At 55.3% G+C, this 12,445-nt stretch overlaps 1 protein-coding gene across 2 annotated transcripts; it reads right to left on the bottom strand.

Moving 5' to 3' along the window:
• Nucleotides 1-1,392: 1,392 nt before the first annotated feature.
• On the bottom strand, nucleotides 1,393-12,172 carry PI16 (peptidase inhibitor 16). 2 transcript variants are annotated; one of them, XM_034990566.1, is made up of 7 exons: nucleotides 11,730-12,172; nucleotides 9,586-9,624; nucleotides 7,216-7,437; nucleotides 4,754-4,863; nucleotides 4,175-4,263; nucleotides 2,608-3,285; nucleotides 1,393-2,416 (listed from the first exon to the last, which is right to left on the bottom strand). In XM_034990566.1, exons 1-7 carry the CDS (start codon nucleotides 11,883-11,885, stop codon nucleotides 2,295-2,297), a joined length of 1,416 nt encoding a protein of 471 aa, XP_034846457.1. In that variant the 5' UTR covers nucleotides 11,886-12,172; the 3' UTR covers nucleotides 1,393-2,294. The 2 variants fall into 2 exon arrangements, with proteins under 2 accessions (XP_034846457.1, XP_034846458.1); XM_034990567.1 differs by lacking the exon at nucleotides 9,586-9,624 and having other exon boundaries at nucleotides 11,730-11,903.
• Between the last annotated feature and the right edge of the window lie 273 nt (nucleotides 12,173-12,445).

Here is a 12,445-nt window from a genome sequence, read left to right as displayed (position 1 = left end):
CTTCACACTCACTAGGATGGCTATAATTTTGAAAAGACCGATACGGGTGCTGGTGAAGATGTGGAGAAACGGAAACCTTCGTACATTGCTGGTACGCATGTGCAATGGGGCAGCAGTCTGGCAGTTCCTAAAAAAAGTTAAGCATAGAGCGACTGCATTACCCTATGATACTGCTCCCAGGTATAGACCCAAGAGAAATGAAAACATATCCACACAAACTTTTACGTGAATGTTTATAGCAGCATCGTTCATAATAGCCAACAGGCACAAACAACCCACATGTCCCCCAGTTGACAAATGGATAAATAAAATGTATTCTATACAAGGGAGTATTATTTGGTAATAAAAAGGAATAAAATACCGTCACATGCTACAACATGGATAAATCTAGAAAAGATTATGCTCAGTGAAAGAAGCCAGACAGAAGAGGCCACCTATTGTATGATCCCATTTATACAAAATGTCAGAATAGACAAATCCATAGAGACAATAGATGAGTGGTTGCTTAGGGCTTGGGGTGGAAGGGGAATGAAGAGTGGCTGCTAATGGGGAAGGAGTTTCTTTTTGGGGTGTTGAGAATGTTCTAAAATTGACTGCTCGTGGTTGCACCACTCTGAATATACTAAAAGCCATTGAGTGGTACACTTTAAATGAGTTACATCTTAATTTAGATCATTAGGTTATATCTTAATACCTTATGACACACATACACACACACACACACTTTCCCGCCCTGCAGCGCTTGAAGGCATTCGCTTAACCAACTGAGCCACCCAGGCGCCCCTTTAATATTTTTTATGATGAAGAACAGGGCCTATTAAAGTAAGAGTTAAAGGCTTATTTTCCAAAGAGTTGACCTCTCTTAAACACCCTTCATAATTGGCGTGGTCCATCTACACACACACACACACACACACACACACACTTTCCTGCCCCGCAGCGCTCCGCGCAGTCCTGCTATGCTCCCCTGGGGGAGTGTGTCTGGGACTCCAGAACCCTTTCTCAGGATTCCTCCAAGCACCCAGGGCTGGCAAAGCCTTCTGGCCTGGTGTACCAGATGGGCCCGGGCAGCAGCACCCTGTAAAGAGGCTGTATGCCACTCCTTGATTCTGGGTCTAAAACCCAAGTAAGCCTCCACGGGTGACCCCTGGAGATGGGGGAGTCAGCCCTTGGCCCTTCCTCCTTCCTGCTGGCTGCCTGAAGATTTGAGTTGGGGAGGGAGGGCAGTTTATAGGAAGGAAAAGAAAGGTGCCCCAAAGGACCAGGTGGAGTGTGTGGGGAGAGGAGGTGTGTAGGAGGGGGAGCAGGTGCTGGGGCTGGAAGGGGAGCCTCTTCAGGGCCTCTCAAAGAGCCCTTCTTCACCCGCCACCCCTCATAAGCACAGAGACTCGGTACTCTTACAGGTTTTATTCAGGAGTCAGGGGCTGCTTCCCTTCCCTGGTCCTTGCCTGCCCCCCCCCCCCCCCCCGTGTAGAACCCCATTCAAGTGGGGCTTGTCCTTCATCTGCTCCTCACAACCCCTCTCCCCAGCTATACCAGCAAGTAGGGGGAGGGGGCACTCAGGGAGAACCCCCTACCTGCCGAGGCAGACGGTCCCAAGCCTGGTAGGCAGGGATCTCCCCTGAATCCCCCCGCCCCAGGATTGAGATGGGAGGGGCAGGAGGGGTCTGGGCCAGGTGGCAGGCCTCATGCCCCCAAGGCATCTGTGGATGAGGCACAGCCCGCAGCCTTTCCTGCAGCCTTTCCTAGCCTTTCCTGTCCGGAGGGCCTTCAGCCAAGAAGCATCTTGTCTGGGGGCTGGGGGGCAGGGTGGGGGAGATGGCAGGACAGCTGACCTCTTCAGCCTGGGAAGGCAGGAGGTCCTCCGGGAAGAGCGTCAGACTCAGATGGCTTAAGGAAGAAGCCAGGGCACTAGGAGGGGTCAAGGGGTTTCTGGGAAGCACTGAGATCTGTCCCTGGAGGAGCAGAACCACAGCCACAGGACAACTGGAGAATGAGCCCAAGTGGCCACAGGAACACTGCTCAGAACAACCTGCAGCTAGCTGAGGGGTGGACCTCCGCCCAGGCACAGGAACGCCTGGGGCAGTGCCAGCAGTTGGCATTATAGAGGCCTCCTGAGGGCACGAGGGCACTGGCCTGCAGTCTGGCCAGCAGCTGGGGTCACCGGGGGCTACTGGGGCCACAGAACAGGACCTGCCCAGGAAACTGTGGCCTCTTACTCGGAGAAAGGCAATCCAGAGTGGGCATGAGGCCAGGGTCTCCCCACCAGGCCTTGCCTTCGAGTGGCGGCCCCTTCAGAAGATTCCAGCCAGCACCAGGGGAGGCAGCAGCAGCAGTCCCAGAAGGGGGCCCCGGATGTGACCGGGGCCCGAGTTTAGCCCTGACTTGACGCTAGGCTTTTCAGGGCCCTCTGCACCTGTGGGGAGGGAGAGGCTTTGTCTCAGCGTGGACGCAGTTCTGCCTGGCCTCCCACCCTCCCTGCCAGGCATGCAAGTGGGGGGCCAGCAGCCAGGGAGGGAGCTCGCACTCAGAGGGTGCATGCCGGGGGCAGGGTGCCGACATTCTGGAGACAAGGAGGGAAGGTGGGACGAACGCTACAGGACTTACCTGCTAAAGATGACTGCAGAGCCAGGGTCCGCCCGCCCACGGCCTTAGCGGTGGCAGAGGTATTGGGGGAGTTGGACAGGGACTTGGAGGAGGTGTGCCCCATGTGGTCCAGTGTGGCCGGCAGCTCACCTGTCTGGTCCTGGCCTGGAAAAACTGAGGCTGAGACCTCACTGGAAGGAGACAACTCGGCCTCAGCCTTGCCCGCCCTCCGGGAGTGGGGTAGCGGCTCCCGTGTCCCTGTCAAGAATATCTTGGGGTGCAGAGAACTCTCTGGACTCTTGGAGGGCACGCTTGTCCTGCTGGCCTCTTTGTCTGCCAATTTGGAGATGAGATCATGGGTTGATTTGGAGACGGTAGCTGGCCCCTCATCCAGGGAGAACAGGCTGTGAGTTGCCAAAAAGGAAGGGACCTCAGTTGTTAAGGAAGGTGGAGCCTCTGTTGCCATGGAGGGGGAATCTTCCGTCGCTAAGGAAGACGGGGCCTCGGTTTCTACAGCAGGTAGAGCCGTGGTTGCCAGAGGGCCTGAGACCTCTGTTACCAAGGAGGATGGAGTTTCCGTTGCCAGGGAGGAAGGGCTACTGCTTTTCCTAGAGCCTGAAGCCTCAGTTGCCAGGGAAGATGGGGCCTCAGTTAGCAGGTAGGGCAAATCCTGAGCCTCTTCCGGGCCTCTGACGGGTTCTGACAAGAAACAAGGCCTGGCGTTAGTGTACAGCAGGGCCCCACATCCCTCACCCCACCACAATCACGGCGAGGCGACCAAATGTCCTATGATGACACGCAAACACACACCCCCTCCAGCGACTACGTCCTTCGTTGATAACAAATGTTATTTTATTGTAACATGATAACAGTGTCTCCTCTATCCACCTGCTTGTCCAAATCTTCCTCTCCGCACTCACACGACCACTCTCAGGGGACTCTCGAGCTCGAGGCCTGTCCTAACAGGTCCACCGCGTCGCGGGCCCGTCCCTTTCGAGTCCGCCTGGCCACGCCCACCACCCGGCCCCGCCCCACCGGGGGCCCTTTCCTCTGGCCACGCTCACCTCGCCCTGCGCTCGGGGGCCGGCACACTCTGTCCCCTACCGTCCGCTCGGAGGGTTAAAATCCGGTCACTTTGGGTTCTTTCTGTTTGTTTGTTTGTTTGTTTTTTAAGATTTTATTTATTTATTTATTTGACAGAGAGAGACATAGCGAGAGCAGGAACACAAGGAGGGGGAGTGGGAGAGGGAGAAGCAGGCTTCCCGCGGAGCAGGGAGCCCAACGTGGGGCTTGATCCCAGGACCCTGGGATCATGACCTGAGCCGAAGGCAGACGCTTAACGACTGAGCCACCCAGGCGCCCAAAATCCGGTCACTTTGAATGACAGGGCGCCAAAGTGCGCAAGGAAAGCGAAGTGGGCTTGGGAACCCGGATAGGGTGGGCCCGCCAAGGGCGCGGGAGGTCGCGTCCCGCCAGACCCTTCCCCCTGCCCGTGCACGGCTCGGGAGTCCGGGGAGGCTCTAAGGACCATTCTGTCGGCATCCCCTGTCGCCCCTCCCTTCTCCTCCCCACCCCACCCCCAACTCACCACAGAGGGACTTCTCGCAGCGGTGGCCGGAGGGACACAGGGAGCACGGAGTCCCTTCCTGGTAGGGTCTCTTTCCCTTCACGTTCCCCCTGCGGGAGGCGAGGACGATGCTGGGGGCGGGGGCGGTCCCTAGAGACCCCTGTCCCTATCCCTCATACACATACCTAGGCCAGAAGTACCCCTGGGTCTTAACTTGCTCCCAACTAGCTTGCTGGGCCAATGAGAACAGACTCCCATAGGTGCCCTCGCAGCTCCCCCACGGGTATGGGGAATAGGCCCCGGAGTGGCCCGCTCCCACATTCTTTTTTTTTTTTTTAAGATTTTATTTATTTATTTGAAAGAAAGAGAGAGAGAGCATGAGAGGGGGGAGGGTCAGTGGCAGAAGCAGACTCCCGGCTGAGCAGGGAGCAGATGCAGGACTCGATCCCAGAACTCCAGGATCATGACCTGAGCCGGAGGCAGTCTCCCAACCAACTGAGCCACCCAGGCCGCCCCACCCCCCACATTCTTAGACTGCCCAACTCAACCCTCCCCTTGGCTCTGCCCATCCTCTACCCCCAGGGATCCCTGGGCACTCACGGGGGCTCATAGTTGCAAACCAGCAGTTGGATATTGATCTCCTCAACACCCTGGAGCTTCTCACAGAAGTGGGAGCCACAGCCAATCCTCTCTGTCTTGGCCCAGACCACCTGAAGAAGGGCAAACCCAAGAGTTTAGCCGGGGTGGGACACCAGTAGCTAGTGTCTCTCTACACCAGTTTTCTATGGGTAGGGAGAGGAGGATTCCTACAACCTGTCAGATCCAAGTCTCTGAGGACACGCAGCTTCAGGACAAAACTCTGAACAGGGGGTTTGAGAAGAATTTGTCCTGAACCACACACACTATTTCACCAGGCCTTTCTCTGAAAACCTTCCCTTTGTACATACCCTCATGAATTCCTCCTGCGTGTTGTTTTGTGTTTTGTTTTTGCAACTTCCTGTGCATTTTAAACAAGGGGTATATCCAAAGGAATGAATCTCAAATGGGAGAATCTTAGAAATCAACAACAAACAAAATCCAAGGAAGAGAACAAAAGGAACCATTTTGAATGTAGAACTTCCCCCCACATCACAAGTGGGCAGGGATCTGCTCTGCTGTTTCAGAGTCTGGGTCTCCTAGCTGCTAGAAGGAATTCTGTCTTAAGTATAACATTTTAAAAGTCAAAACAGCCTTTGTGCGCCACCATGGACTGAGACCAGCAGCCTCTCCTCGCTATTTGTAGGCCTTGTCTGCTCAGGAATCACTTAAACGGAGGCCAGTTTTTGTTGTCAGATCTGGCTCCAGCTATTAATTCTGCATACATTATTCCCCCGGACTGTTTTTTTTCTTTTTTCTTTTTAAGATTTTATTTATTTATTTGACAGAGAGAGACACAGCAAGAGAGGGAACACAAGCAGGGGGAGTGGGAGAGGGAGAAGCAGGCTTCCCCCTGAGCAGGGAGCCCGATGCGGGGCTCGATCCCAGGACCCTGGGACCATGACCTGAGCCGAAGGCAGACACCTAACGACTGAGCCACCCAGGCACCCCGGACCGTTTTTTTTCTGCTTAAGTTAGCTGAGGATACCACTGCTGAGCATCTCCCAGGCAGAAATGACCCCAGAGTGCATGTGCACTCAGCCCTGGAGAACGTTGGGGTGGTGGTAGGGCAGGCCCACTCCTGCTGGGCTCTGACAGCAATCCTAGCAGGAGGGGGGTGTGTGTGTGTGTGTGTGTGTGTGTGTGTGTTGGGGGTGGGGGGGAGTGTGAGAGGTGGCAGGGTATGGAGGGGAGGGGACAGGGAGGGCTGCTGGGCCCTCACAACTTCTTCATCTGGATGGGTGATGTCAGGATTTCCTTCCCCAAAGATTAGCACTAAAAATATCACTCAAAAGGAGCACTGGAAAGTGGAATTGGTGGAAATGGCTGGGAAGAAGTTTGTTCTTCCTTTTTCTTTTTAAAAAATTTGTCATGTTACTGTTTGAACAATAAGCATTGGGTGGAGAAGAACAAGAATTCAATAACACTAATCTTAATTCCCCTACACACCCATATACACACACCCCAACAGCACCCTCACCCAACATCTCTTACCTGGAAACTCAAACTTTCAAAATGCAGTGAGAACCCTGACATAAACAAGAAGTGACTGCCTGGGGCAGGAAATGATCTCGAAGGCTCCCTGAAACATTCGCTCAGTGACGATTTGCTCTTATTTTACACATGGCTTTTAAAAGTAGAAGAAAAGTTAAACACACACAATTGTCTATTTGCTTTCTCGGTTCCTGGCAGGTTAGAAGCAGACACCACGAGAAATGACAAAAGAGGGACAGCGAGAGAAGCCACAAGTCGGGAGGCAGTTACCGCAGGGCAAACAGCCCTGCCTAACTGAGGCGGGAGGACAGGACCGCTTAGAGGTCGGTCAGGACGGCCTAGTACAATAATTACCGTCCACGACACTGGCTCTGTGACACCTAACTTAGGTCCCTTCAGTAGGAGGAGGCCGAGAGGGGCCACCTAGATTTTCAAACGATTGTGTTTGTTCAAGAGTCACCTGAAAAAAGGGGCGCCTGGGTGGCTCAGTCGGTTAAGCAGCTGCCTTTGGCTCGGGTCATGATCCCGGGGTCTTGGGATCGAGCCCCACGTCTGGCTCCCTGCTCGGCAGAGAGCCTGCTTCTTCCTTTCCCTCTGCTTGCCACTCTGCCTACTTGTGTTCTCTCTCTATCTCTCTGTCAAATAAATAAATAAAATCTTTGGGAAAAAAAAAAAGTCACCTGAAAATGGTTTAGGCAGTTTGAGAAGCAGACTTCGTCAGAGGCCTGGACAACACATGAGCTCCGGTGGAAACACGACTTCTACCAAGGGTCTCGGGGGCTTAGAGTGGGGGGTCCCGGGGCTCCGAGGCTGGAAAGGGAGAGGCGGCCCCTGCCCCGCCCACTGCGCACGAGGCCCCGCCCACTCGCCGTGTAGCCCCGCCCGCTGCTCTTGCACCGCCCCACCCGCCCGCCCGCCCGGGGGCCTCGCACCTGCGTGTAGTGGCCGCACATCTGGCCCTGGGCGCAGGTGGCCGTGCTGAGGTTGTAGTGCTCGCGCTCGTGGTGCCACTCCTCCATGGCCAGCGGCACGTCCAAGCCCTCCTCCGTGATGGCGAACAGGTTCTCGCCGCGCCGCCCGCGCTCCTTGTTGTGGCCCCACACGCACTGGCGCGCGTAGGCCTTGGCGAAGGCGGCCAGCTCCTCGTCCCACCTCTGCGCGGCAGGTCGGGGAGGGAAGTGAGGAACGCCTTGGGCTCGTGGAAGCGGGGAGAGGGGGGTGGGAGAGGGCGGCGGGGCTCAGAGAAGAAGGTTGAAGGTGTCCCGGGGGCCTCTGGGGCCCGGAGACCCTCCCTTCCTGCGGGGTGACTCTTGGCCGTGCTCAGGAACAGGTCTGTGCTCCCGGTGGGCTTCTGGGGCGAGGTGGGAGGGCTCCACGCCAGGCCATGGAGTTGGCTAAGCTTGGGACCATTCACCAGCTGTGTGATTTTAGATTGCCTAACCTTTCTGAACTCTCATGGGGCTTTGGGAAGACTAGATGGGATGATATTTGTGACGGTGTTATTATTAATTAATAAAAAAAATAATTAATAAAAGGAGGGCCAATGTGCCCTGACTACCTCCCGGGGCCACCTGACTGCTCTGAAGACCACAGAATTTCCTGCGAGATGGTCAAGGGCTGCGTTGTTTATTCTGCCATCCTCCACCCCTTTCCCCACACACCATAAATATGACTTGGTGGGGGTGGGGGGGACAACACTCCCCTCTCAGGTTCCACTCTCCCCTTGCGGTCGCCCAGCCTCCACGGCTTTACCATTTCCAGGCTTCCCTCCCAAGTACTCTCAACTCTTGTCAACTGACAGCCCCTTTCCCCCAGAAGATTAAGTGTCTTGGGGTGACCCTCACCAAGAGGCCTATTTTCAGAGGCTTGGTGTCTCAAGGGGCTGTCAGATCCCAAAGGCAGTGTTCTCCGGGGGGACCTCAGGTGAGGGCATGTGAAGTGAAGGGACCTCTGAGGTTCTCTGTGTCCCTGGCTGGGAGGACAGGCCCAGTGTGTGTGGGAAGAGGGATTAATGAAGGATTGACGAGAAAGGCCTGGATCCCATTAAACTTTGTCCTTGGCCTCTCCTAGCAATGGGAGGCCTGGCGGCAACTCCTGCCCCACCCTCCGGCGGCCCAGCCAACTGTGGGAGCCAGACAGCCGACAAAGTGCCAAGAGCTTGGGGGACCCTGAGAGGAGGGGATTGTGTGGCTCCTCACCCACACACAGTTCTCGGGAGCAGCTGCCTGGGGTGGGCATGGGAACACAGGCCTGGGACAGCCTCTCCCTCCCTGGGGGTTTTGTCACTGCTCCCTGAGGTTCTCTCAGACTCTGGCAGGTAAGGGGAGATTGGGAGTGGGAATGCGGCAGGGTGCGGGGGGCCAGGAGCAGGGGGTCTGGGAGGACCTGCAGGGCTCCAGCCTGAACTGTGAGCTCCTTCGGGGTAAGATGGTGAGGTGGCACGAGTGTCTGGCACAGAGCAGCTGCTCAGTAGACATTCGTCAGCTCAGTAGACATTTGTCAGCTCCCTACAGAGCCCAGCTGGGATTCCTATTCCGACTGGATGCATGGAGTCCCACCAGTAGAGTCCTGTGGGTCTCAAGGCTTCTCAGTCTTCCAGAGACCCCTGTGGATTTTTGAGAGTCACGGCACCCACCCACATTGGCCACAGGGTCACCATCTGCAAACAAGTCCATTCATCCATCCACTCATCACTCACTCGTTCAACAGTCCGAGGCACCGTGCCAGCCCGGAGCTGAGAGCAAGGACCGAGAAGCCCAAGTTCACATTGTCGTACATAAACTGCTGATTGGGCCACCATGTGGTACATGACAGATTTGCAATAGGCAGTGTAGAGGCACCGAGGAGGGCCATTTAGCCCAAGGTGAGGGTGGAGAAGGGGCACTAAGCTAAGTGTTGAAACCGAGGCATTGGTCAGGTGGCGAGAACGGGAGGCACAGCGTGAGCAAAGGCATGGAGGTGAGAAACAGCGTTTTGGCTGGGCAAGGACAAACTGTTGAGGATACTGAGGGAGAAACTGAGCAGGAGAGGAAGCTGGAGGCGTCAGCAGGGGCCAGACACACAGAGAGAGCCTTCTCGGGAGATGGAGCTTTATCCTGAGGCAGTCAGGAGCCAGTGAGAGCCATTGAATGGTGTTGAGCAAGGTCAGGCCCGTGTGTGGGATTCATTTTGGCAGCGGAGGCCAGAGGCTGAGGAAGCAGGTAGAAGCTCTTCTAGGAGTCCTTGGGAGAAGTAATGAAAGACTGGACCAGGGTTGTACCAAGGGACAAGGATGGGGGAGTAGGGTTCAAGGAAAATCAAACCTTCTGGGAGGTAAAGGTGGTGACGATTAGATGTGGAAGCTAGGGGAGAGAAAAGAGTTCGTGATAACTGCCACCTGCCTCACCCTGGACCCATTCCCTCTTTTGTTAATCACACACTTATTGAGCACTTACTGTATGCCACACACTGTTCTAAGTGCTTTCTACATGTTCACTCATTTAACTCTCACAACCATCCTACAAGGGAGTTACTATGTTGTCATCATCTTCAGTTTACAGATGAGGAAGGTGAGGCAGAGAGGTTAAGTAACTTAGCCAAGGTCACGTAGCTAATAAAGGGCGGAATCAAGATTTGAACGAGGCCACCTGGCTCCAGAGTTTCTCTATTTCCCACTCCTGAGGTTGAGCCTGAGCCTTGTTCCAAATTTGTCCTGGTGTCCCAGCCCGTCCCCTCCTCCCATCACCTCCCACCAGACGGCATCATATCCCCTGAGTATCCAAACTGCTTCCCAGAATGTTGCCCCAGCCCAAGGTCCACCTCTGTCCACAAAGCAGCTCCTGGATGGGTAGCCCCCAGCCTCAGCCAACAAGACTGTAGGGCATCAGGGATCTACAAATGGGGAAACTGAGGCTCAGTAATGCCTTCCAGGCCTCAATCAGGGAGCTACTGACAGAGCTAGTACCAGCATCCAGTGCTCCTGATCTATCATCTGCAGTTCCTGGTTGCCAGGCCGACAGGGCTTGAATGGTGGTGCTGTGTGCATTTCTAGAGGCCTTCCTTGATCTTTGTCACAAGTCTTCCCGTCTGACCCTCAGGGTAGGGATTGCCTGTCCCAAGTGATAGATCAGGAAATGGAAGCCTTTGAAGGTAAAGGGACGTACCCAGAGTCCCTTTGCCAGATTAAGCAGGGCTACTGGAACTCCAGTCCTGGACCCTCAGGCTCGCTGCTGTGTTCCCCAGATGTGACGGGCACTAGCTATGGGGTTCCTGGATGCTGCTCCTGAACCTCCCAGGGCACCTGAGGGTGGCCAGAGAGGATGGGCCTGCTCAGCCTTCGGGGGGCAGGGGTAGGAACAAGGTGAATTTCTGATTTTCTCTCTCTCTTTTTTAAGATTTTATTTATGTGAGAGAGAGCGAGAGCACACGAGTGGCGTGAGGGGCAGAGGGAGAGGGAGAAACAGGCTTCCCGCTGAGCAGGGAGCCCAACGCTGGGTTCGATCTCAGGACCCCGGGATCATGACCTGAGCTGAAGGCAGACGCTTAACTGACTGAGCCAGGAGCCCTGATTTTCCTTCTTTTCATCTTGAGCATAAACATCCTGCCCCTAACCCTACCATCAAGTACCTCTCCCTCTTGACAGAGGTAAATTGCCACCCCAAATCTGGCTTCCGTCATCTATAAGCATGTCTCTGTGCGTTTACTACATTTGCATGTCTCCCCACAAGTATACTTGTGTAGTAGTTTTTACATGTTTTTAAACCTCATGTAAATATGCCCTCCTGTATATATATTTTTTGAGATTTCATCCCCCGCCCCCGCCAGTGTTCTATCCGGGAGATTCAGCCCATGTTGATGTAGCCCGTATGTAGCTCTAATGGTGACCCCATTTTACAGATGCGAAACTGATGGTCCTTACTAGGTTAAGGGACCCACCCCAAATCCCAGGTCTTGTTGTGGGACCGAGACAGAATGTGAACCGTGTGATGCAGAGCCCTCTCTGCTTCTGGCTCCTGTTCTCGCCCACCTCCTCATACATCCCTCCTCCCCCAGTGCTGGGACCCATCCCGCTGTCCTCCTGTCCTCTCCTCATTGCCTTGGAAGGCATCTGAAAGACCGTCTTCACCAAGGTGTTTGGGAACTTCCTACGTTCCCCCTATGAGGGGCACCTGCATTTTAGGAAGTGCTGGGAAGGGGCCATTGGAGCGGGAAGCTGGGGCTCCCAGGCCTGGCTCTACCAGCTGTGTGACTTGAAAGCCCCTGAGGGACCAGCAAGTCCCTCGGAGCCTCAGTTTCCCGATCTGTAGAATGGGGCTGCTTCTGGGGACCTGTGAATTACATAATGTCTCTGTCACTGACCAGAGAGATGAGTCTCTGAGGTAGCTTCAGCTCGGGGGTGGGAGGGAAGGGGGGGCCCGCCCAGCACCCCTTCAGTCCCGGCAGGTGAGTGGCCCCTGGCCGCACTCACCATCTGCAGCATGTCCGCGGCAGGGGGAGCCACCTGGGCCCGGTAGAGGTTGTGAAGCTCCACCATCATGTGCTTCTCATCATCAGTGAGGGCGCCGGCGGGGCCCCCAGTGGCTGCCAGGAGCAGCAGGAACAGCGGACTGCAGGGGCCGTGCATGGTGGCCAGTCGTCTCAGCCTCTCCCGGCCAGGGGTCTGGCAGCTGGATTTAAAGTCCTTCCCACACAAGCACCACCCTGGCTGGGGCGGCGGGAGGGGCCGTCTGCAGGCCTGGCCCAGCTCACACAGCGTCTCCAGGAGGGCTGAGTGCTTGGGTCCTGACCAGAGTTGAGTCCACTCCCAGCACTGATCTCCCCTCAGAGTCCTTGGCAAAAGCCTCCTTTCTCTGGGTAACAGGGGCTCAGGCCAACTGCTGTGTGCATTCCACTGCCCCTCCTGAGTGGTGGACAGGTCCTCAGGGGCAAAAATATAGTAACCCAGGTTGCACCCACTGGGTGCTGAGGACAAGTAGGAGGATGGAAACCACGTGGACCCTACCCCTGAGGATTGGGCAAGATGAGGAAGCTGTACTTGGCTTATGGAAGGATGCAGGAACACAAGATGTATTTGGTAAAAAAAAAAAAAAAAAAGACAGGCCAACCAAAACCTGAATCCTGGTTTTGCTCCTTTGTTCGCTGTGTTTTGGGCAGTTTTCTTACTCAGATCAGTGGCAGTAATAG

This window comes from Mirounga leonina, unplaced genomic scaffold, assembly GCF_011800145.1.
Source record: "Mirounga leonina isolate KUSES-001 unplaced genomic scaffold, KU_Mleo_1.0 Mir_53, whole genome shotgun sequence".
Lineage (NCBI taxonomy): Eukaryota > Metazoa > Chordata > Mammalia > Carnivora > Phocidae > Mirounga > Mirounga leonina.
This window is presented reverse-complemented; position numbering and strand designations above follow the sequence as displayed.

What these genes read in the sequence shown, in the direction of transcription:
- PI16 (XM_034990566.1), bottom strand. Translation starts at nt 11,885, where the DNA reads ATGCACGGCCCCTGCAGTCCGCTGTTCCTGCTGCTCCTGGCAGCCACT. An exon ending in CTGCGAGAAGTCCCTCTGTG is followed by an intron (nt 3,286 to 4,174) that starts GTGAGTTGGGGG and finishes GTTTCTTGTCAG; the next exon opens with AACCCGTCAGAGGCCCGGAA. An exon ending in TCTGCAGTCATCTTTAGCAG is followed by an intron (nt 2,417 to 2,607) that starts GTAAGTCCTGTA and finishes CCCTCCCCACAG; the next exon opens with GTGCAGAGGGCCCTGAAAAG.